General features: G+C 45.6%; 1 protein-coding gene across 3 annotated transcripts; it reads right to left on the bottom strand.

Moving 5' to 3' along the window:
• Positions 1-680: 680 nt before the first annotated feature.
• Positions 681-20,603, bottom strand: NUP50 (nucleoporin 50). 3 transcript variants are annotated; one of them, XM_008508905.2, is made up of 8 exons: positions 20,148-20,603; positions 16,488-16,566; positions 14,534-14,617; positions 11,095-11,281; positions 9,158-9,823; positions 6,792-6,873; positions 5,137-5,255; positions 681-4,131 (listed from the first exon to the last, which is right to left on the bottom strand). In XM_008508905.2, exons 2-8 carry the CDS (start codon positions 16,554-16,556, stop codon positions 3,929-3,931), a joined length of 1,410 nt encoding a protein of 469 aa, XP_008507127.1. In that variant the 5' UTR covers positions 16,557-16,566; positions 20,148-20,603; the 3' UTR covers positions 681-3,928. The 3 variants fall into 3 exon arrangements, with proteins under 3 accessions (XP_008507127.1, XP_070456113.1, XP_008507128.1); XM_070600012.1 differs by lacking the exon at positions 20,148-20,603 and adding an exon at positions 19,050-19,491; XM_008508906.2 differs by lacking the exon at positions 20,148-20,603 and adding an exon at positions 19,315-19,468.
• Between the last annotated feature and the right edge of the window lie 414 nt (positions 20,604-21,017).

The following is a 21,017-nucleotide window of genomic DNA, read 5'->3' as shown; positions in this document are numbered from 1 at the left end:
TGTGCCAGTCTTCCTCTATTTTGTTTGTGGGTCACTGCCACAGTGTGGCTGCTGACAGGTGGCGTAGGTCTCTGCCCAGGAACTGAACCTGGGCCACTGAAGCAGAGCATGCCGAACTTAACCACTAGGCCATGGGGTCGGCCCTCTTGATCCCTATGTTTTAAGATGTTCGTAAGAGGGTTCAGATTTCTGACTGAAACAGACCTGGACACAGATCCCAACTCCATTTACTTACCCGTAAGAAACTGAACCTTCTTTGTTTCAATCCTGTTTTCCCTTGCCTTGAAGAAGCTCTTTAGTCTGATGAAGTCCAAACTGAACCTTCTTTGGAAAACCCGTCACGGAGCCTGTGTCTGGGAGGTTTGCTGCGAGGACTGAACGAGATAATCCACATACAGCACTGAGCACAATGCTTCGCACAGCAGCCAACGAAGGACCTATTATTCCCATTCTAACTTGTAAAAACATGAACCCAACAGGAGCTCCTGAATGGTCTGGAGGTCACGTGATCCAACTTCCGGGGGCTCTGGTGAGACACAGGTCTCTCCTCACCTCCAAGCAGCACCCGCGTCCAGGAAGGGTTCTGGGCCCCACTGCTGCCTGCTTCCCCCGCTCCGGGCTGCCTGAGGTGTATGACCACCAGATGTGTCACAGGAACAGAAAGCTGTCAAACACTGGGATTTTGTTTACTTTCCATTTATTCACATTTCATGGATTTTTACACTTCCTCCATGGGATCATCCAAAAACCAATACAAAGTGAGATTACATTGTCTGACAATTCAAGTATTTTAGTTTTAGAAAACAATTTCCTATTTAAAATAGAAAGCAAACACTCTATCCATTTGATTGCTAAGAAGTTTCCGGCTCCGCCACAGCTGCGTGTGCAGCTAGTCCTCGGTGCGTGCGCGGGCCGAGGCCCCCAGCGCCTTGTGCTCAGAGCACAGGACTGCAAGGAGGGACCAGTTTCTACCTAAAATTCTCACTTCCAGAATGAGAACGGATACTCGGGTTTGGGAGTGAGCCATTTAGTCTGCAAAGTCTTCAAGTGCACTGGGCTTGCATTCTGACTGTTCTGAAATGTAAGAATAACTGACAAATGCTCAAAAACAAACTTGTTTACCTTTAAAACTAAACCCAAAAGGCTTTCTCCGTGAAAACTTGTTTTGAACTCTAATAGTAAGGTGAAGTATTAGTTTCTTCCTCTACCCCAGACCAGGTAGATACTTTTGGCATGCAGCATGTCAAAAATATGATTTAGAATTATAAAACAATAATCCTTTTCAAGAAAATCAGTCCACAAACAGTCAGACTTGTCCTTCCATGGAAAACACAATCTGAACTTTAAAAACTGGGCACGCATTTTTCAGTCTGTAGCACTAATGATGGAGACAGCATAACACTCCATTTTTTGCTTACTGGGAATGCTCAAAAGAGTAAGATGGACACACATGAGTTAAAAAAAAAAAAGGCCACTGGGATACTCAGTATTTGTCAAGATGCAACACAATCAGATTTAGAATTAGAGATATACACAGCTCACTTTAGGCCACGTATCTGATACACCTCATAGATCCTCAAACTAAAGATGAAAATTTCAGTCACATTAAACATTTTAAAGCCTAATTTCTAATACTTCGTTAAAAATAACTCTAACTAAACTCTTGGCACAGAATTTAGCAGTTAATACAGTGGGGAAGAAAAGGTAAGCCCTCGAGGCCGAGGGGGCCTGTTCCCCGAAGTCACACACAAGAATCTAGATTTTACGGTAAAATCTACATATACTTAGGCTCTTTTATCCTAATACACAATTAAAGCAGAGACCAACAAGTTCCTAAAGCATAAGAATGATTCTGAGGAAATGACACATTCTGAGTTAGGATACACACATCAGTCTCCCCGTAATTTTCACTTCAACAGCGCCCGTCTTAGCAGCAAGAATTTGCTGGGAATGTTAGAAAAAAGAAAGCCAGGCATATGCACTAACTTAAAGAGAGAGAAACTGTTTTTACAGGTGGGTAAAAGGTAATCTAATCCTGACCTCTCCACGCCAATGCGAACATCCCACCACACAGGCCGGGGCTGACAAAGTAAGCCGCCAGGAAGACTGAAGGTCCCTGTTCTGGCTGGGACCATGGGAGCCTGTGTGACTGAGCCGTAACAGTGAAAGCTGTTCCCCTCCTTTCCTCAGCCTTGCACCAGCCGGATACACCTAAAGCGAACAGGGCAGGGCCAGGATTACTGTAACACCATCAACCACTTGCTCACTCTAAGTCATGTGTCAGACACTCACCAATAGTCTCAATTCTAAAAAGTAAATGCAACAATGATTGCCACTTCCTCCCCAGGTCTCAGAGCGCAGCTGGGTCTGCCCACATTCTGTACGAACGCAAGCACTCCTCTCCACGTGCATTTATCCAAAGTCACACACTGGGCCCAGTTCTCCCAGTGGAATCAGAAAACTGGGATCAGTGGTACAAGAACCTCTGGACAAACACCGGCCCCACTGCCTTCTCTCAAGTATTTCAGAGTCAACATATTTAATCACAAAAGCTTCCCCGCCCCCTTCACATCTAAAAGTTGTAGCTTCGTTTTTTTTAAAAAAAGCAACTGCACTATCTGCAATGACTTTGACCACTCTTTTCTAAGTCAGAAGACATTATGCACTGCAGGTCAGAATATACAAGTATGAGCCCTCAGGCACGGCCCCTCAGCCTTCAAACAAGAGCGCCTGGCACCAGCACTGAGAGAGTCATGAGGAATGAAAGTGGACGTCTAAACGTTACAATCTGCATCTAACTCAGGTACCCAGAGTCTTCAAAGAATGCGGTGCTGGCCGCCTGCCAGCTATGAAGTGACGTGGAGACTTCCGTGCACGACCACGGCTCCCTTCCAAACGGGCACACTGAGTGTCTCACTCTTAAAAAAGCAAATGGAAATCTCAGCTCTGGACCGTGGAATGCACTGCCGTCCACAGTCCACGGGAACATTCCGCTTTCTCTTCCATCCCCTCCTTGCGTGCTCCTGGCCGACTCGCAGCACTCGGCGCGGTAAAGCCCCTCCGCCTGCCCTCTCGTCGTCGGCAGTTCTGAGATCCATGGGGGCCGCCGCGGGAACGAACTGAGTGCATTCTCTCCCTGCTGCAGCTCCACGGTGACCTAACTTTAGTTTTTGTAAGGGTTTACTGTCCATGGTCGATAGCTACCAAATTTGTGCTTTTAAACCTCATTCCTGCCAATCCCCCTCTGCCCCGTGTGTCTCTAGGGGCACAGAGAAGTGACAGCACCTCATGAGTAAAACTACAAACCAAATCCACAAAACCAAGCTATAAGCTCCTTGTTTGCTCTTCAAATGAAAAAGCTGTTCCTGAACCCCAGTGAAGCAGCCACAGGGTTCGAGGCCACCCTCACCAGTCAAGAGCTAACGACTCCCATGCTGGAGGCAAACACGGAGTACTCACATTTCTGCTTTAAAATAACACTTAATAAAATAAAGCAAAGAAACATCATCCCCGCGAGAGCGAGAGCGCGGCCGCACGGTTCACAGGGAAGCAGAGCGTGGCTCTCGCAGCCAGCCGGCCCGGCACACCCCAAATGCACGGACTGGAGGAGCCTGTGGGAAATCGAATTGATACCCTGATCGCAGTCCATTAAGAAATCACTTGTGGTTGGTTTAACAAATGAACATTAAAAATCTTCCAAAAAATTTCTTTCAAATGTATTTTACACATTAGACAGTTCTTGAGAAGGGAGAATACAGTTTCTTGACACTTAACATTAAAGGTTTTATTGGCCATATTAATCTTCCTCACAAAAGTTTTAAGTTATCTATAAGTTCTTAGAATGTCAAAGAAAGAAGAAAAACTGACTAAGTTTAAGGGGCAGTGGGGGAAGCAGCAACTTGGCGACAGTTCCTCAGCTGAAGTGTGTTCAGACGTCCTTTTTCTCCAGTAAAATGTTGTGCAACTCATCTGCATCCTCGCTCGTTTTCACCCGAATTAACATGGTAACTGGGATGGTGGCGTTCTTCTCATCGACGGGAGGATTTGGAACACAGACAATAAGTACGTTGTTTTTCCCTGTTCGGGCACATGGCATATTGGGTGGGACCAGAACATTCAGCAATATGTTGCCTGCATTTAAACAAAGGACAAAATACAGCAAAGTCATGCAAACTAGAGCTCTATTAAACTACAGCTTTAATATGCCAAATACTAAAGATCGAAGCAACTTAAAATTAACAGATCTAAAATTGGGAGCCATCAGGAGTGTCATAAAAAAGGGCAGTGGTTCCCTGACACAGACACCAGCACGGTGTTCCCGAGAGAGGGCCGTGAGGCCTCCGGCAGGACCTGCACTCCGCCTTACTGCGGAGGGACTGCCTTGTGCCCTCCCGCCTGCCCGAGTCTACAGCCACACCAGCATCCAGAACAGGCAACAGCCTGTACGTTCTTGCGCTAAAGGAGGACACGCTCGTATGACCTGGAGTCTTCACTGTGTCATTTGAACAAAGAATGGTCAGCAAAGAACCATCTGTTGGAGAGGCCAGCACAGCTCGCTGGGTAAGACAGACATCACAACTTAGGCCCCGAAGAAAGAAAAAAGCCTCACAGAAGTGTCTCTGTGACCTGGCCTGGTGTGGCCTACCACTACCAACCACTTCCTCTCAGACCTGGCCCCCAGGTCGGGCAGGCACTAAGCCCTCCTCCAGTGGACTGCGTCAGAGTAAAGCTGGCGGGTGGGGTGAGGGGCGGACAGCAATGTGTTAATGATTATTTGCTACATAAAATGCATTCCCTTAAATGGTTACTTCCCCTTCTGTGTTTATTAAACCATCCAATTTACCTATAGCTTCTCGGTCACATTTCTAACACAAAGGGAAATGAAAACCATGTTAGTTACTTCTTGGCTATAGCTTTTAACACACCCACATTTTCTTACACCCTATATCCCGGTACTCAACTAAATCCATAAATAATCAGTCAGTATAGGATGAATTTGACTTGAACCATCTCTATTCCATTCCAAAAACACATCAATATACTTGAAAATCTCAATGAGTAAAATCAGCAAGGTGAAAGGCTCTTATATACTATGTGATTACGGTTATTTTGTGCCACCTGAAAAAAGGTACCCACCTAAATTGGTGTCTGCCCGCACTAAAAGCTGTGTCTTCTGATTCGCTGTAGGTTTTAAATGCAGAGTACCTACGCCCTTCTCTTTAAATTCATTGTCTTTCTTGTAAAATAGTTTACACCTATGAAAAAAAAAAACAATAGGTAGGATCAGACACTCCAGGACAAATCAGGGCACACACAGTTTTCTAACAACCACTGTTCACACTTGTGTGGAAAAATCTGAACTAAACGAGAGCAGCGGGAGCTTCAGGACAATAATCTTTTATTGATCCAGATTGGATCTGGCCACAACCAGAGTAAGATAATCTGGTTAGATATTCTAAAACCCCTCCCTATGGTTTCAAGTTTTTATTATAAACTCCCTATCGTTATAAACGTTTTCCAACACTACTTTCTGAAACTGTCTCTTAGACCTGTCCGAGTCACAGCCGAGCACCCCGTACCCTCTGCTGTGCTCCTCTGGCCCTGAGCACCAGAGGTGACCCTGTCCTTTAAGGACAGGAACAAATACAGGACAAGCACTCTGTCCCCAACCCTCCCGCCCTTTCCCCCCTATTTCTTATTTTTGAATTCTCTTCAGGACTCCTTCCATTTGTGACCTCCTACGACACTGAGATAAATCTGGAAAACATTCTTAAGCAAGGCCTAACTAACAACGTCATCGGCGGTCTTCCCGGCCTCTGTGTCACACATCTCCTCAGGTTATTGATAAACAAATCAAAACCCCTGCCTACTCCTTTGATTTATTCTGATTAGGAAAAAACCTTAGGTCAGGGCCACTCCTTTATGTCATGTGCATAATTCAACTTTAAAATAAGCAAAATAAATTGTTGGCCTCTTTTAAAAGTTCTCAAAAATAAAATGACACTTGGGAATCTCACAGGACATGGTGATTTATGTCATGAAAACTGCTGACTCAGTCTGAAATTTTTCTATTAGAAAAACACATCCAGGAAAACGTCTAAGGCACAAATGTTTTTCTGTAAATATCTTTGTACTAAACACTACTAATTTCATTTCACTGAGAGAGTGGAGATAATTCAAATTTTCCCTTTAGTTTTCTTCTGAAAGCAGCAGCTCTCACTTAGGAACAAAAATAAAACAAAACAGCTCTCATCACTGGGGGGAAGAGAAAGTGTTTCTACATCCTTAACGGAAAGGGATGGTTACCAGGCAGAACTTTCTGGCTGTGAGAAAATCCACGAAGGCCAACCAGGTCTCCAGGAAGGGATCAGAGATGCCTCCTGATTAGGAGCGGAAGTAAAACCAAACCTGAGGTCAGTGCCCAGGTGGCTTTCTTTGTGGGGAAAGGAGGGGAAGAGAAGAAAGGAGAAAAAGAAAGGGAGAGAAGTATGAGATGAGATGGGGGTGGGAAGATCAGAGAAAAGCCTGACTCTAAAGCACTTTAAAAGCACAAGAGCTATATTAACAGAATAGAGTGGGATATGCCCAGTAGGAAACCTCTAGAATCCATTTGTTTTTAAATAAACAGGCCAAGAATTCTTGTTCCAGTTCAAAGAGCAGGAAAGGCCTGAGCCCAGGCGGGATGCTCAGTAAATTCAGCAGGGACAACGTCACCCCCACACTCTCAGCCAGGACCTCTTTCCACATCTCTGAAAACACGGTCACCAAGTGGGTTCCTGACTCTTACTTACTTTTTGGAGTAAAAAGCATCTTCTTCTTTTACTTCAGTAACTACTACTTTGGGCGGCTCATCATTCTCTTCTTCATCACCACCTTTTATAAAAACAACACTAACTCAATAAAATTCAAATCAAGAGCACGAAAATATGATAAAAGAAGTTTGTTATCTACCCTCCACCCCACCTCAGCCTAAAAATCCCATGTGAGCTGACAGAGAAACTGAAAGCACACATCAAACTTTATGGAGTGGGGAGGTGCTCCCTGGATTTTAATTAATTTAATTTTAATTTAATTTAATTTTTGTGAAAAACAATCATTTTTAATGGGAACATACTTCTTTTCTAAACTAAATGGTAATTTGCAGAAAGCTTTGGAATGGAAAAATGTCCATGCTTACGATTCAGTGTACAGCCAACTTTTAGAGAAAAATAATCAGTCACTACTCATAAATACTCAGATTACCCAGTGGAAAATCAACATCTCCGATAGGCTTCTCACTTCATCCCCAAATGTTCCTGTGACCGTGTCCACACCATGCCAAGGACTAATCAATATGAGCAATGACCAAAGATGAGGAAAGTCAATAAAATTTTTTACAGGGAAAGTTGTCAGAGAAATCACTCCAAAGCCAAGTCTAAGTAACTCAAGCTCCGTCTGAATGGCCCCTTGACACTCTGGTCCCACGGTGCCTCCCTGACCAGGTGGGACACAGCTGCCACTTACGCCAGCTCCAACCACAGGGAGACCTAAGACACTTCGGACGACATTAAAAAGCAACTCTAAGAAAAATAATTCTGATGCTCAAGCAATTCAAAACCCAAGATTTACATTTCCAGAAGGGACTCCTCCGTCAGCCTCTGCAGGGCAGCCCCGAGGCTGGTACTACCTGAACAAGCTCTTTCTGCTGTATAAAACACGATGATCCTACGCTAAGGAATAACCGCTTAATGTTGACGGGCAGCCTGCTGAGTGGAGACAATTCAAGTTCAACTTCCCGGGGACAAGCTGTGGCTTCCCTGTCCCTGTGACTGCCCTAAGACCAGGACACACTCCACACTCCATCTGTCTTACTTAGGGCAGAGAAGAAATAAAAGAGGAGCTCTTTAGTCTATGCTTTGCCCTGGAGGGCCCCTGCCTGAGGACACACTTGAAGCTAGGGCAGGACAGAAAAGGAATGGAGGCTTAACTCCCTGTAAGAAACATACTCTTCAGTGGCAAATTGGGAACTGTAGTTTTCATTCTCAAGGATTAATGTGATAGCTCCTGAGAGATGTATTTTTTTTTCCCAAGGAAGATTCGCCCTGAGCTAATGTGTGCCAATCTTCCTCTTTTTTTGGGTGTTAGGAAGATCTGCCATTGCCAATCCTCCTCTTTTTCTACTTGAGGAAGAGTGGCCCTGAGCTAACACCTGTGCCGATCTTCCTCTACTTGGTATGTGGGATGCCTCCACAGCGTGCCTGATGAGTGGAGGAGGTCTGCACCCAGGATCCGAACCTGTGAATCCCAGGCTGCCAAAGTGGAGCGTGTGAACTTTACCCACTCGGCCACGAGGCTAGTCCCCCAGTCTTCCTCCATTTTGCAAATGGGTCTCTGCCACAGCATGGCTGACGAGTGGTGTGCGTCCATGCCCAGGATCCAAACCCATGAACCCAGGCCGCCAGAGGAAAGTGTGAACTTAACCACTACCCTATGGGGCCGGCCCTGAGAGATGTACTTTTAACTGCTCACAAGCATCTTCACAGCCATTATTTGTTCACAACCACCATGTGATGGACAGGGATTATGACAGAACCCTTCTTTTCAGAGAGCTAAGAACCACCGAAGGCCTGGAGGGACTGGGACTAAGGCCTGGCTCGGGGCACTGACCCCACACACACCAGAGACTTCAGGAAAGGTGGCTGCAATCCAGACGTGTCTTGAGAAAGCACTGTCCATTTGGTCCCCATGGCTATGAAAAGTCTGCCTTTTTTATTTATAGGAGAATACTGTTTTGCCATGCGACTTTATGATCAAATCTCCTAAATACAAACAGTTCAGTGGATATTCATGAACTTTTTCAATAAAACACAGCTTTCAAAAAATGTTAATTCACTTTTTTTAACATGCAAAGCCATGTGTTTGACAGTCCTCAAAGTCACTATGCCAGATGTTTTTATAGTCTCAATCTTTATAATCGCCTACAAAACAGGTCTTACTCCACTTTACAAATAAAGAAACAGAGACTCCAAGAAGCTAATCAACTCTGTCCAGGATCACACATCGAGAAAATGGAGAAACGGTGATCCAAATCCACCTCAGTCACAAGCCTGGGCTTTCCCACTAAGCATGACTTACACAAATCTAAAACAGACTCACAAGGAGAAACTTTGTGGTTTACCTTTGCATTCATTACTACCACCTTCTGCCGGGCTCTCCAGTGTTTTAGTGGAAAATGGCGAAGGAACTGGTTTATTCTGGGTACTATCTTTGCCAAATAAACTGGAGTTTCCAGAAGAAAATGAAAATCCAGTCAAGGGGCCAGAGTTTAATGAGCCCAAAATAGAACTATCAACTTTCTTGCCGAAATTAAATGAGGCACTTGTTGCTCCTAGTGATGGGTCCGTTTTCTTTTCAGACACAGCCTCCAGCTTCTTTGCAGATGTATCCTCTGTTTTGTTGCCATGAAACAGAAATGGTGACTCTTGCTGTAATTTTGTTGAACCAAAGAGGGAAGGAGACTGTGTTTCAACTGACATTTTGTTAGCTTCACTTTCAGAATTACTGCTGCCACTGTTCCCATGTTGCTGCTCAATACTGGCTAAGTATTTCTCATAGTCTTTAAAGATGGGTGTCAGATCGCAGAGCGGGTTTGTGTTCACGTGCTTCACTATCCAATCCCGAACAGAGCAGTTTAAGGCAGCCAGCTGCTTGTGATAGGCATTCCCGACAGGGGCTGCACTCGAGGTAAGGCCAGAGGAGGAAGGCTGCTGGCTGTCGCCGTTAGTTTTGGGATTCGAAATCTTTTTATCAACCAAGGAGGTAGGGCCATTTGCGGCAATAGATCCTATAGGAAATTACAGTTGTAAGAATTTATTTAGAAATTGATTGGATTAAATCATCTAGATTTCTATGCCACTCTGTCTTCATATTTTCTGCTTCTATTGTATCCCATTTTTTTGACAGTTCAAGAAGTATGAGCACATCTAATATGCAGGAACTGGTTATCACAAAAATCAAATCAAACCTTAAATAGGAACAGCATCTATTATACGCTTGTGTTAAACCTCTACAATTCTAAAATATTTTTCTTCAAAAGGATGCCCATTTCACACAGAACTGTCAAAATATTCTATCATATAAGGATGAACATATATTAATGTAGTTAAAAGTTTAACAGGAAGTGCTTATCTTAATCAGACTAACCATTCTAATTAACCAGTCTAATTAAAATGAAACAGTATATACCTTTAGAATAACTAGCTAAATACAATCCTACCAGTCAGGATTATTTCCAAGAACTGAAGATTTTAACCCATGATCCCATTCTCTGTTGCTAATCCCCAAAGTTCTTTTTTTTCCGAGGAAGATTAGCCCTGAGCTAACATCTGCTGCCAATCCTCCTCGTTTTGCTGAGGAAGACTGGCCCTGAGCTAGCATGCGTGCCCATCTTCCTCTACTTTATATGTGGGATGCCTACCACAGCATGGCTTGCCAAGCAGTGCCATGTCCGCACCCGGGATCCGAACCGGCGAACCCCAGGCTGCCAAAGCAGAGCACGTGAACTCAACCACTACACCACTGGGCAAGCCCCCAAGAGTTCTTAACTAACTGCCTCAAAACAGGATCAGGTAATCAACACATCCTGGGCAAGATAAAGCTAGACTGGGAGGACCACTAAGCTCCCAGCAGCCGTGCGGCACACAGGAAGTCCTTGGTACATGCTCACTGAATGTGGGGATGCGGAGGAAGGCCTTTACAGAGGGGCGGCTACGAGCTTCCTCCTCCCCTTTGACCCTTAAGTCAATTCTGAGGGTCACTCACATTTCATAGCTGAAGATTTGGATGTTCAGAGGTCAAGGAACTTTACCAAAGTCATAGAGCTGGTAACTGGCAGAGCTGAGAAGAGAATCTAGGTCTATTTTGGCTCAAAAGCCTCTGCTCTGCCCACTTACTCTGTAAACAGCCAACATCTCCCTCATTTCCATCCTTTTCATTATTATCCTGTTTTGCTCACATAGTTTCAGGGCCCAGGGTAAGCACAAGAAAAACATCTCTGGACAGTTAGCTTTCATAGATTTTACTTACAGGTGTGCCTAGGGGAGGGAACGTACTTACCAAAGGCTGCCTTGGTCTCGGCTGCTGCCCTTGCACTGGAGAAGGGAGGGGCACCAGTTACGCTGTTTCCATTGGACAGTCCTTCCAAAGGCTTCCCTCCAGCACCACTACCAAATCCAGAAAACCCGCCTCCTCCAGAAGGTACAAACAAACCTTTAAAACCTTTGAAGGCCCCTCCACTATCAGACTGAAATATAAAGAAAGAGCAGACATTAGCTAACTCTGCTTTTTATCGCCAAATAAGCGAGTGAGTGACAATTATTATCTTGGCTAAATAGCACCTAGGATCCTTAGGCAACCAGCATTAATGGAACCTGTCAGCACAAGCAGAAATAGGAACGAGATAGACTTTATTCCTAATGACGGCTTTGCAATTCAGAGCTGCCTTCCTGAAATAGCCAGGAAGGACAGTCATAATTTACAGTGCAGTGGATTTTAAAAAACATATTTAACATATAAAGATAAAAAAGACTAATGCAAGAAATTCACATACCCACTACCCAGCCTCAGAATAATAACTAAAAACACATTCTCAACACAACTAAACCCCAAGTGAAAGAGTTTTCATATACCACTCAGTTAAAGATCATTTGCCTAAGGAAGTTGTAGAAACATCAAGTTAGGTTAACTAAAAGTATTTTACCCGTTTAACTATAACTTCCTAAGAACTTCTGTAGCTTTCAGCCTACAGAAACCCCCGAAGTTGAATGCGTCTCAAATCTAGATTTCTGTTAGTTGAGAGATCCAGAGGCGACGCTTTAGTCTCGGTTTCCTTGCTGCTTTCTCTAGCAAGGTCTTTCTAGTAGGCCTTGCCCACTGCTGCTAGCTTTCCCACATCCCTAACCCAGGATACTCTGAAAACGTCTGGCGTTCCTCATGAAATTCTAAAGCTGCCCTCCGCCTCTGGGAACTTTTGGAGAAAGGTTCCTTGGTTTACAGTGCTTTGCTCGAGTCCCTACAACTTCTCTAAGGTCTTTTTTTCATTCAAAGTCATGGTTACACCACAGGGAGGTGACCTGCTTCTCAGACCAAGACCCAAGGAGGCTCCAGGAAACAGTCCCAAAAATCCATCACGGCAGGACACACGCTTCAGCACATCCGAGAGAGCGCATGACCTTAAGCTCCCCCATAAAGGAGTTATAATCACGGTCTCGCAAAAAACTTACTCAAACCGAAACTCTTCATTTTCTAAATGGGCCAGCTAGCCTAGTACTATTACAGTTTTCAAAAAACACGGAAGTGTCAATCATGTCTACAGAATTTCAGATGGTTACTGACTACTGATATGCTTATGGTAATAAAATTAGGGAAAGAATGCAAAATCTTAACTTGTATCAATTTTAATGCATATAATAAATATAGCTTAGGTTCTGATGCTCCAAATTTGATTTTTGATGATTCAAAATCCAAAATACAACAAACTGACAGCTATCATTTTATAACAAGATTCACGGACAAACTACAAGGCTGCAAGTGGCTCTTCAGAGCCTTTTATTTTGCACTAGATTTAAAAGCCACATGGTATTTGGGGCTGGCCCCGTGGCCGAGTGGTTAAGTTTGCGCGCTCCGCTGCAGGCGGCCCAGTGTTTCGTTGGTTCGAATCCTGGGCACGGACATGGCACTGCTCATCAGACCACGCTGAGGCGGTGTCCCACATGCCACAACTGGAAGAACCCACAACGAAGAATACACAACTATGTACCGGGGGGCTTTGGGGAGAAAAAGGAAAAAATAAAATCTTTAAAAAAAAAAAAAAAAAAAAAAGCCACATGGTATTTACAGCTATTTTGGAAACTGCTGAGAGTAAACTGGCCCTAGAATCATCACAAAAAATCAAGAATCACTGGTTTAAAAAAAAGGGAATGAGGGACATTCAGAAAAATGAAAGTAAAAATTAAATGAAAAGATATCCACTTGAGATCCACGGGAACGACAACATCCCTGTGTCCTCCAATCTCCCTCACTTGTTTTATTTTTCTTCACGGCACTTATGGAGAAAAATAAATATTAAATACGTGTCTGTGTCTCTTCCATCATTAGGATGTAAGTTCCCTGAAGCAGGGAGAGTCTGGTCTGTTTTACCCACCTACGTATCTCCAGTGACTAGCAGATCTCTCAAATGAACAAACAAACCCACTACATGGGAAAAGCCACATTTCAGCATTTAAGTGGATGATACAACATTTAGTTTCTCTAATATACAGGTTCCAATGGAAACCTGATGCTAAAAGGTACAGCTAAAATTGCATGTGGGTTTCACTTACCCATATATAGCTCATATCCTTTCACAGCCTGAGGACTCCCAGCCTCTCTCTCTCCCCTTTGGCTAAGTTTGGATTGTCCACACTGTTTCCACTTCTTCACCTCCATTCATCCAACAGCTGGACCAGTCCTGAGACCGTCTGCTTTCGGCTTCTCCTTCTTCATCACGAGCTCCCACTCTCATGCCTCTTCTCCTCTGCCCCCATGGCTTCAACTTCCTTTACGTGAAAGCTCCCAGAGCAACACCGACCTCTCACTCCAATTCCTGTCCTGACTAGCCAACCAGTATACCCAGTGGTCTTCTAGGCAACTCCACCCCACAGGCCCTTAAAATACATTTCCAAAACGAAACCAATCATTTCCTCCCTGAATAAGTTGTCTCTTTCCCCCTATCTTCCCCATGAAAGAGCCATCAAATATCACTTGGCTTAACACCTACATCCAAATAGTCACCAGTCTTAAGAATGAAAAGAATATGGAATAAAAAAAACTGCTCAGAGCCACCGCAGAAGGTATAGTTGTGTAGGTTTACTCCAAAGCTGCCACCCAGGATGTTCCAACAGGCTTCTCCTGCCCGACAGCAGATGTCCAGGCCACCAAGACAGCATTCACGGATCTGGAATGTACTTGAGCACTGAAGCTTGTACTGGTGGCGCGTTGTTAATGTGGAGGGATTGCTGAATGCTGACCACATGATTCCAATTCACGAGTTACAACTCATCTTTTATCCCTCTGAACACAGGAATGAAACATTTCACTATACTACGCCAGGAAGAACACCAACCTGTGAAATGCTTCCTTACACTGAAAGGATTCCCCTACCACACCTCATCCCGGGGGGTAGGTAGACTCTGAGAGCATCTTACGTTTCCCTTCTGCAGCCCTGCCCGACACCCCCTTCTCTCGCCTTTTGTATCACTCTACCTGTTTATCTCTTCACACTGTCACTCAACTCAAATTTGTCTCTATTTCTGCAACTGGATAGGCTCCCTTTAAGGTACAGATCTCATATTTATTATTTTTTTCTATCTCCCATGGTCTATACCAAGGATTTTCACAAGTGGACCAAGTGTTTTAAAAAGCATTTATTGATCTGATTGCTCCCAGAGGTGAAAATGCTCTGCAACTTAGAAATCAAATTAGTGTTTAGTATCAAAAGCTGTAAGAAAACACTCACTTCAAATCCAACATTTCTACGCTTTGCTTTCTTTATAGCTCTATTCTTCAACACTTCCTCACTGGCGACCGAGAATGTTCCCACCTGCAGAAGTGTACAAATTAAACAGCAGTAAGATGAGGCCAAAAAGGAGAGAAAACGCCGAACAAAAAGATGAGACCAGACACTTATCTAATATCTGCTGCTTTTAAAGTACTGTTAATACTGGTAACACAGATTATGGAGAGGGCTTGTTAAAGGAGTTTACGTTTATTATCTTGTGAATTCCAATGCTCGTTAGATGAATCAGAACTGTTCCAGAATCTATAAATTTAAGCTTTGAATCACCATCCTGAGAGAAGAGTGCATGCACCAAGTTTTGACAAGACTAAGACCATCAAAACTGATGCAAGACTATTCAGGACCAATTCTTCAAACCTTTGAAATATTCAATGATATTAACAAAACATAGAATAAAACTTCAGTTTCCTTTAAGAAGCAAAACCTATTCTCCAAAAGTTGGAAGGTGCTTTAAAGGTCATGAATAGTTGGTAGTGGAGCCAGCTCTGAAACCGACGTCCAAATCTAATATCTTACCACTACAGTTTTAAAAAAACAAATTTTATATTTGTAACACATACATTATTTTTAAGAAGAGCCCTGACCATTTGCCCATCACGCAAAAGCCCCCTGAGGCACCTGGGACTCTCAGGTGGCCTTGATGGATGCTACAGCCTCCACGGGATGTGAAAGTGCCACGTCCACAATGGGGTCTGCTGGAGACCTTTGGCTTTATTTCCACCTTTCTTTTACCCTCCAGGGCTGGTATAAAATATTTTCTGTAAAAAGCTCTCATCCATCGTTATTTCAAATAATGTTAAACTTAGAGAGAGCTCTATACCCACAGAAAGGACCATTTGGCTACCCTTGCCCTAAGTTAAATGTAATATCCTTCCACACTCATTTTGTTAGAATCTATCCAAATGGAAGTTCCTTCACTCCTAGAATATTTTAATGTCAATCATTACATGGTAGTCTAAATCTTACTAGGCCCAGAACGTAACTGTGTGTAAGACCTGGTAAAAACTTAGCTTTTCAACTACCAAAGCACCACGTCAGTTAGCAATGTTAAAAGCCCTGTCAAAATATTAACATACTTGTGATGTTGGTTTCCCTAAACATATTAGTACAGAAATATTTTTAAAGGAAAATAGATTCAGAAAGAAGGAAGACAGCAGCATAGGAATAAGCTTGCAAACACTGTGGCATATTCTTTAATTTTGTTTGTACATAGCACTATTCTATTAACTTGAAAGCTGACTTGGCTACAGACTCCCTTAGTTACCTGCTGACGAGGCACTGGAAACGCAGCTGTGCTTTACTCTGCGAGAGAAGATCTAAAACATTTCCTCAGGGAATACCATTTTTACTTTGTTAGAAAAGAAACTAGGCCAATCTCAATTCTATTCCTATTAATGCAATTGTTGGGGGGGGGGGGGTCTCAGATCTATAAGCACATGAAATAAAGCAGGCCTCCAAGAAGCATCAGAGTACAGAAGTGACCTCGATCCTGTGAAATCTAAAATTGTGGGTATGGCAGATGGAGATGGTGGTGTGCCAGTTTCAAGTCTGATCACTGGCACTGTGTTAAGTTCACGACTAGAGCATTCAACTCACCCTCATTCATGACTAGAACCATGGGTTAGAGAATGGACTGCAAGTAGATATAAAAGTCAGGAGGAAGGTGCTTCCACAAAGGAGGCTATTTAGAGAACAGATGCTAGTGCAAAAGCACACCCAAACGCAATTAATAAATTTCTATACTAAGTGCGTCACAGAAAAACATGCTATTTCCTGTTCAGGATGTTCTTTAAAAAGGCCTTTTATTTTTACCACAAAGTCTTCATGAGGAGCCCCAAAATGAATTTAAAATTTAGAAGCAGCAGGAAATCATTCTTAAGGAACTGCTTTTTACCTCTTCTGCTTCATCTTCTTGATCCCAATTCCTATCTGTCAATTCCTTCTCGGCAATTCTTTTGGCCATGTTTTTGAACCTAAGTTAAAAGTAAACAGGTCATAAGCAAAAAGCGTACTTTTCTAGACAAAGATATAACTTTTACAAAGAACTCTTACAATTCACTGTAGCATGAAATGAGACAAAAACATTCCTGACACCAGTGGGAACTGCTTTAAACAGAACTTTACAATGATGTTGTTAGGCTCCCAGTCTTACACGTCCACTGAAGAATTAAGTGAGGCGGCAGCAGAGGTCTCCTAAGGAACGCTGGCAGTCTTTCCGAACAACACTAAACCAACTTCATTTGAAAAAAATTAAAAGGAAACCTTATTTTTAAATCTGAACTCTTTGGTACTGTATATATAATCAACAAGTGCTTAACTAACTTATTCTATGCAAATTACACTTACAGTCTTGCTACACATTTTTCATACTTAAAATTCTCTTTAAGATGATCCAGGTAACAAGTTCATCCTCAGGTAAGAATCTTAATATGCAGAGAAACACCTTCACAACAGTACTCCTCTGTAGGCTACAGACAGGTGACAGAAATACATTTCCCAAAATTGAACATTTAATTACCTTAAATTGTTTACTAAACTTGGACATCAGTTAAAAATTCAATATGTGATTACTATGTAATATGTTAACATTCTGAGAATTTATAACCCTTGAAAAATAAGCCAGCGGCTCAACTCCTCAAAAACCATGGTACTACGGGGAAGAATAGCAGCTGGGGCACCAAGAGTACCATCTCTGCAGTGCGCATACGAGGATCTACCCAAAGAGTGCGCTTGTACTTGTCCCCGAAAATTTGCACTTTGTTTTCTGATCTTAACATATCCTTTGCTATAAAAAACAAAACCCAAAAACAATGAAGGAAGAGCTCCCCTGTGAGCGTCATGCTGCTTCCTCCCTAACTCACCAGGTAAATGGACCAAAAAAGCTCCCTCTCCTCCGTGGCTCATCTTGCCCAGGAAGTTATCGATCCGTTTGGGGCACTAGCCAAGGCTAGGGAACCTCACCTAGACTCCTTTTGATTGCCTTTCCCCTCTTGTTTGCCCTCAACAGCACAGCCCACCACACTAAGTTCCTAGAACTTCACGGTCACAAGATACAAACTTAGACATCACCTACTGCTCTTCAGTATCTACAAATAAAATTCAAACGCTGACATTCCAAAGTCCTCCAAAATGTGACCCCTCTAGAGCTAATTACATAGGGGCTTTTCAGCTTTTAATAATGTCTGACTTTTCCTTATTTTTCAAGTATGTGCTTTTTTTTCCTAATTATAGAATAAATGGTTTCAAAGTCTAAGATTCTAAAACATAAAGTATGAGAATTAACAAATATGCTTTTCAGCCATTACCTGTGAATCCCCTCTTTTACTGTCTCCCCTCCAAACACCTGGTCAAGTTTTGCTATTACTCTTTGTCACACAAACAAGGGACTGTTAAGACACGTGGTTCCTTACTGAATCTGAACCCTTCACAGGCCAGGTGCTGGCTTGGACTTCCTTCCTATTCAGTAGCTAACACCTCCACCAGAGGGCAGAAGAGGTGAGAAATTTAAATAGTCATTTTTGTTATTAACTATTAACTTAACAACTTAACAGTTATTAGGATTAACTGGCAAAAAGGGGTGGAACTGAAAGTGCAAAACAGTAAAAAGAGTAAAATTTTAACATCTAACTCATACCCACAACTGAAGAGATAACTGGCATAGTAAAATGACCCAAATTAACGGTGCTGATGCCATATCCCACAGGATTTCTGAACCAGCGACCTGACAGAGGGCAGGGATCTTTGTTCACTGACCCACCCCAAGCGCCCCAAACCTGCCCATCTCCTGGGAGGTGTTCTGGCAGATGCTGAATCAGCGATCTGGGCACCACATATTTGAGGAAGTACTACAAGACGCTGGCGTCCCAGTTTTGCCATTTTCCTGCTAGAGACCTTGGGCAAGTTATTTAATTTTTGTGACGCAGTTTCTTCATCCGTGGAACAGGCAGGCATTGTGAAAATTAAATGAGATAAACAAAAGACTTAGAACAGTGCCTGGAACAGAGGACATGGTTAATAAACATTACTAACAAACAAGTTTTGTTAGAAGCAAAGGCTATAAAATATTACTCTTCCTCCAAAACTTAAAAGTTGTAGTGTGGAAAAAAATTTTTGAATTATGAGCCAGGCTTTAAAATATATATTGCCAAATCCAAATTTTATTTCAAAGCATGACACTTCCGTCAATAAATTTTCTTATTACTCGAGAAACAAAAAATCCCTGTATTTAGTCTTATGTGCTAGCTATCATAATTGAGAACTTAAAAAAATTTTGAGCTTGTCGTTAAAAACACACCAAAACATGAAACGATTTCTAGGTATGAGGCATTGCGATAGGAAATTAAAACTTATGGTAACTGGAGAAAACTTTATTATTTGTGCCCGATATAGCAACGTGGTCGCTGCCCCCTGGTGCTGCCACGCCCCTGGCTTTGAACTTCAGTAGACAACAGCTCACCCTAAGATGAAAACAGATTTGACCGCACTCGACGGTGCGGTGCCCGGAGGAAACAGAAAACGAGGGGGCGGACCCCGGAGACTGAGACCGGCAGAAACGGAATCTCTGAACCGCTTCTTACAGAACAGAGCAGAGGCGTGACCGACAGCCCGGGGCTGCAACCGCAAAGCGAAGCCAGGCCCGAGAGAGCGGGGAAGGGGCGCGAAGAGAGGGGCAGAGAGGGGCAGAGAGGGGCGAGAAGAGAGGGGAGAAGGGAGGGGAGTACCGAGAGGCACCGCTAGGAAGGAAGCCGAGGCGGCCACGCCGGGCCGGCCCTTGCGCGCTCCGGCCTCCCGCCTCCTCGGGGCCGCAGGGGCCCCGCAGCCGGGCGAGCCCTACCCAAGTCGGACACCGCAGCCCCACAGGTCGGCCCCGAGCTCCGCTTCACAAACAGCCCCCGACTGCGTCGCTGCTGTCATTCGGCCCCACCCTCCCGGCTTCCCCCAGCACCCCGCCCGGCGCCTCCTCCCCGGGCCGGGGCCCCACACCCCGGCTCCCTCCCGGGGTCCCCTGCCCGGGCCGGGGCCCCACACCCCGGCTCCCTCCCGGGGTCCCCTCCCTGGGCCAGGACCCCACACACAGGCTCCCTCCCAGGGTCCCTTTTCCCGGCCCCACAACCAGGCTCCCTCCCACGCTCTCTCTCCAGGCCCGGGTGCCCTACCCAGAACCGGGCACCTCCTTCCCAGGCCGGGGCCCCACATCGCGGCTCCCTCCCAGGGTCCCTTCCCCCGGCCGGGACCCCACATCCCGGCTCCCTCCCAGGATCCCCTCCCTGGGCCAGGACCCCACACACAGGCTCCCTCCCAGGGTCCCTTTTCCCGGCCCCACAACCAGGCTCCCTCCCACGATATCCCTCCAGGCCCAGGTGCCGTACCCATAACCGGGCACCTCGTTCCCAGGCCGGGGCCCCACACCGCGGCTCCCTCCCAGGGTTCCCACCCCAGGCCGGGCCCTCACACCCAGGGTCCCCACACCCAGGCCGGGCCCCACACCCACGCTGTCTCCCGGGGTCCCCTCCCGAGGCCCGGGCCCCTTCCCCGCTGCCCGCCGGCCTCTCACCTCCCGGGCGGCCCCCGCGGGGTCGTGGGCGCGGCGAAGCCCGGGTGCGCCGCAGCGAGCAGGTGCGAGGTCGCGGCCGCGGCGCTCGGGTCCGAAGCGGCGGCGGGTGGCCCGCCTGGTGGCTTCCGGTGCGCCGAGATTCTCCGAGGACTCGGCGGTCAGCAGGCCCAGAGTCTCCAACAGCATGTCCCCCGGGCGCCTCGGCTCTCTGTGCTCGGCAGCGACGGAGGGAGCCGTCCGCTCAGCCAGAGACCGCCAGGGGAACAGCGCCCAAAGCGCTCCAGGCCGCCATTTTGTAACTCGATTCTACCCCTCAAAACCGATTCGAAAAAAAAGGGAGGAAAGAAACGCCCGCGTCCAACTACTGCGCAAGCGCGCCCAGGCCTCGGGCCGCAGCTCCTCCTTCTGCGGGCTGTGGGACGTCACGTGGCGCATGCGCCCAGCTGCTTGGCAACTGTCGCCGGGAGGAGCGCGCCTGGGCTACGCCTGCGCGAGCGCATGCGCACACTCACGCACGCGCCGGCTTCAGCCAGAGAGCCGGCGCCTGCGGCTCGAGTTTACGCGCGTTGGTCACGTGTCGGTCGCCGTCCACGTTTGAGGCGTTTGCGCCCAGGTCGGCGCGACTACAGTTTGAGAGGCGCTGGCAGGAGGCGCGTTGTTTGTGAGCGCTGCTCAGGCTCGGGGTGTCCGTGTGGGTGCTGGAGGGCTGCGAGGAGACGGTTGTGATCGGGGAGCGTGGGTGACGCTGGGATAGGGTGCCGCCGACCCCCACACCCCGTGGGGCCAGTGCCCTGCCCGGTGGTCCGCCGGGAGCCTGGTGCGGAGCAGGGAGGGCGGCCTCGGTCGAGGATGACGGACGTGTTCGCCTTT

Source organism: Equus przewalskii, chromosome 29 (assembly GCF_037783145.1).
Source record: "Equus przewalskii isolate Varuska chromosome 29, EquPr2, whole genome shotgun sequence".
NCBI classification, from domain to species: Eukaryota; Metazoa; Chordata; class Mammalia; order Perissodactyla; family Equidae; genus Equus; species Equus przewalskii.
The sequence above is the reverse complement of the archived record's forward strand: the minus strand, read 5'-3'. Positions and strand labels throughout refer to the sequence as shown.

What these genes read in the sequence shown, in the direction of transcription:
- NUP50 (XM_008508905.2), bottom strand. Translation starts at nt 16,556, where the DNA reads ATGGCCAAAAGAATTGCCGAGAAGGAATTGACAGATAGGAATTGGGAT. An exon ending in GTAGAAATGTTGGATTTGAA is followed by an intron (nt 11,282 to 14,533) that starts GTGAGTGTTTTC and finishes TTTATATTTCAG; the next exon opens with TCTGATAGTGGAGGGGCCTT. An exon ending in GCGGGCAGACACCAATTTAG is followed by an intron (nt 4,132 to 5,136) that starts GTGGGTACCTTT and finishes GTTTAAATGCAG; the next exon opens with GCAACATATTGCTGAATGTT.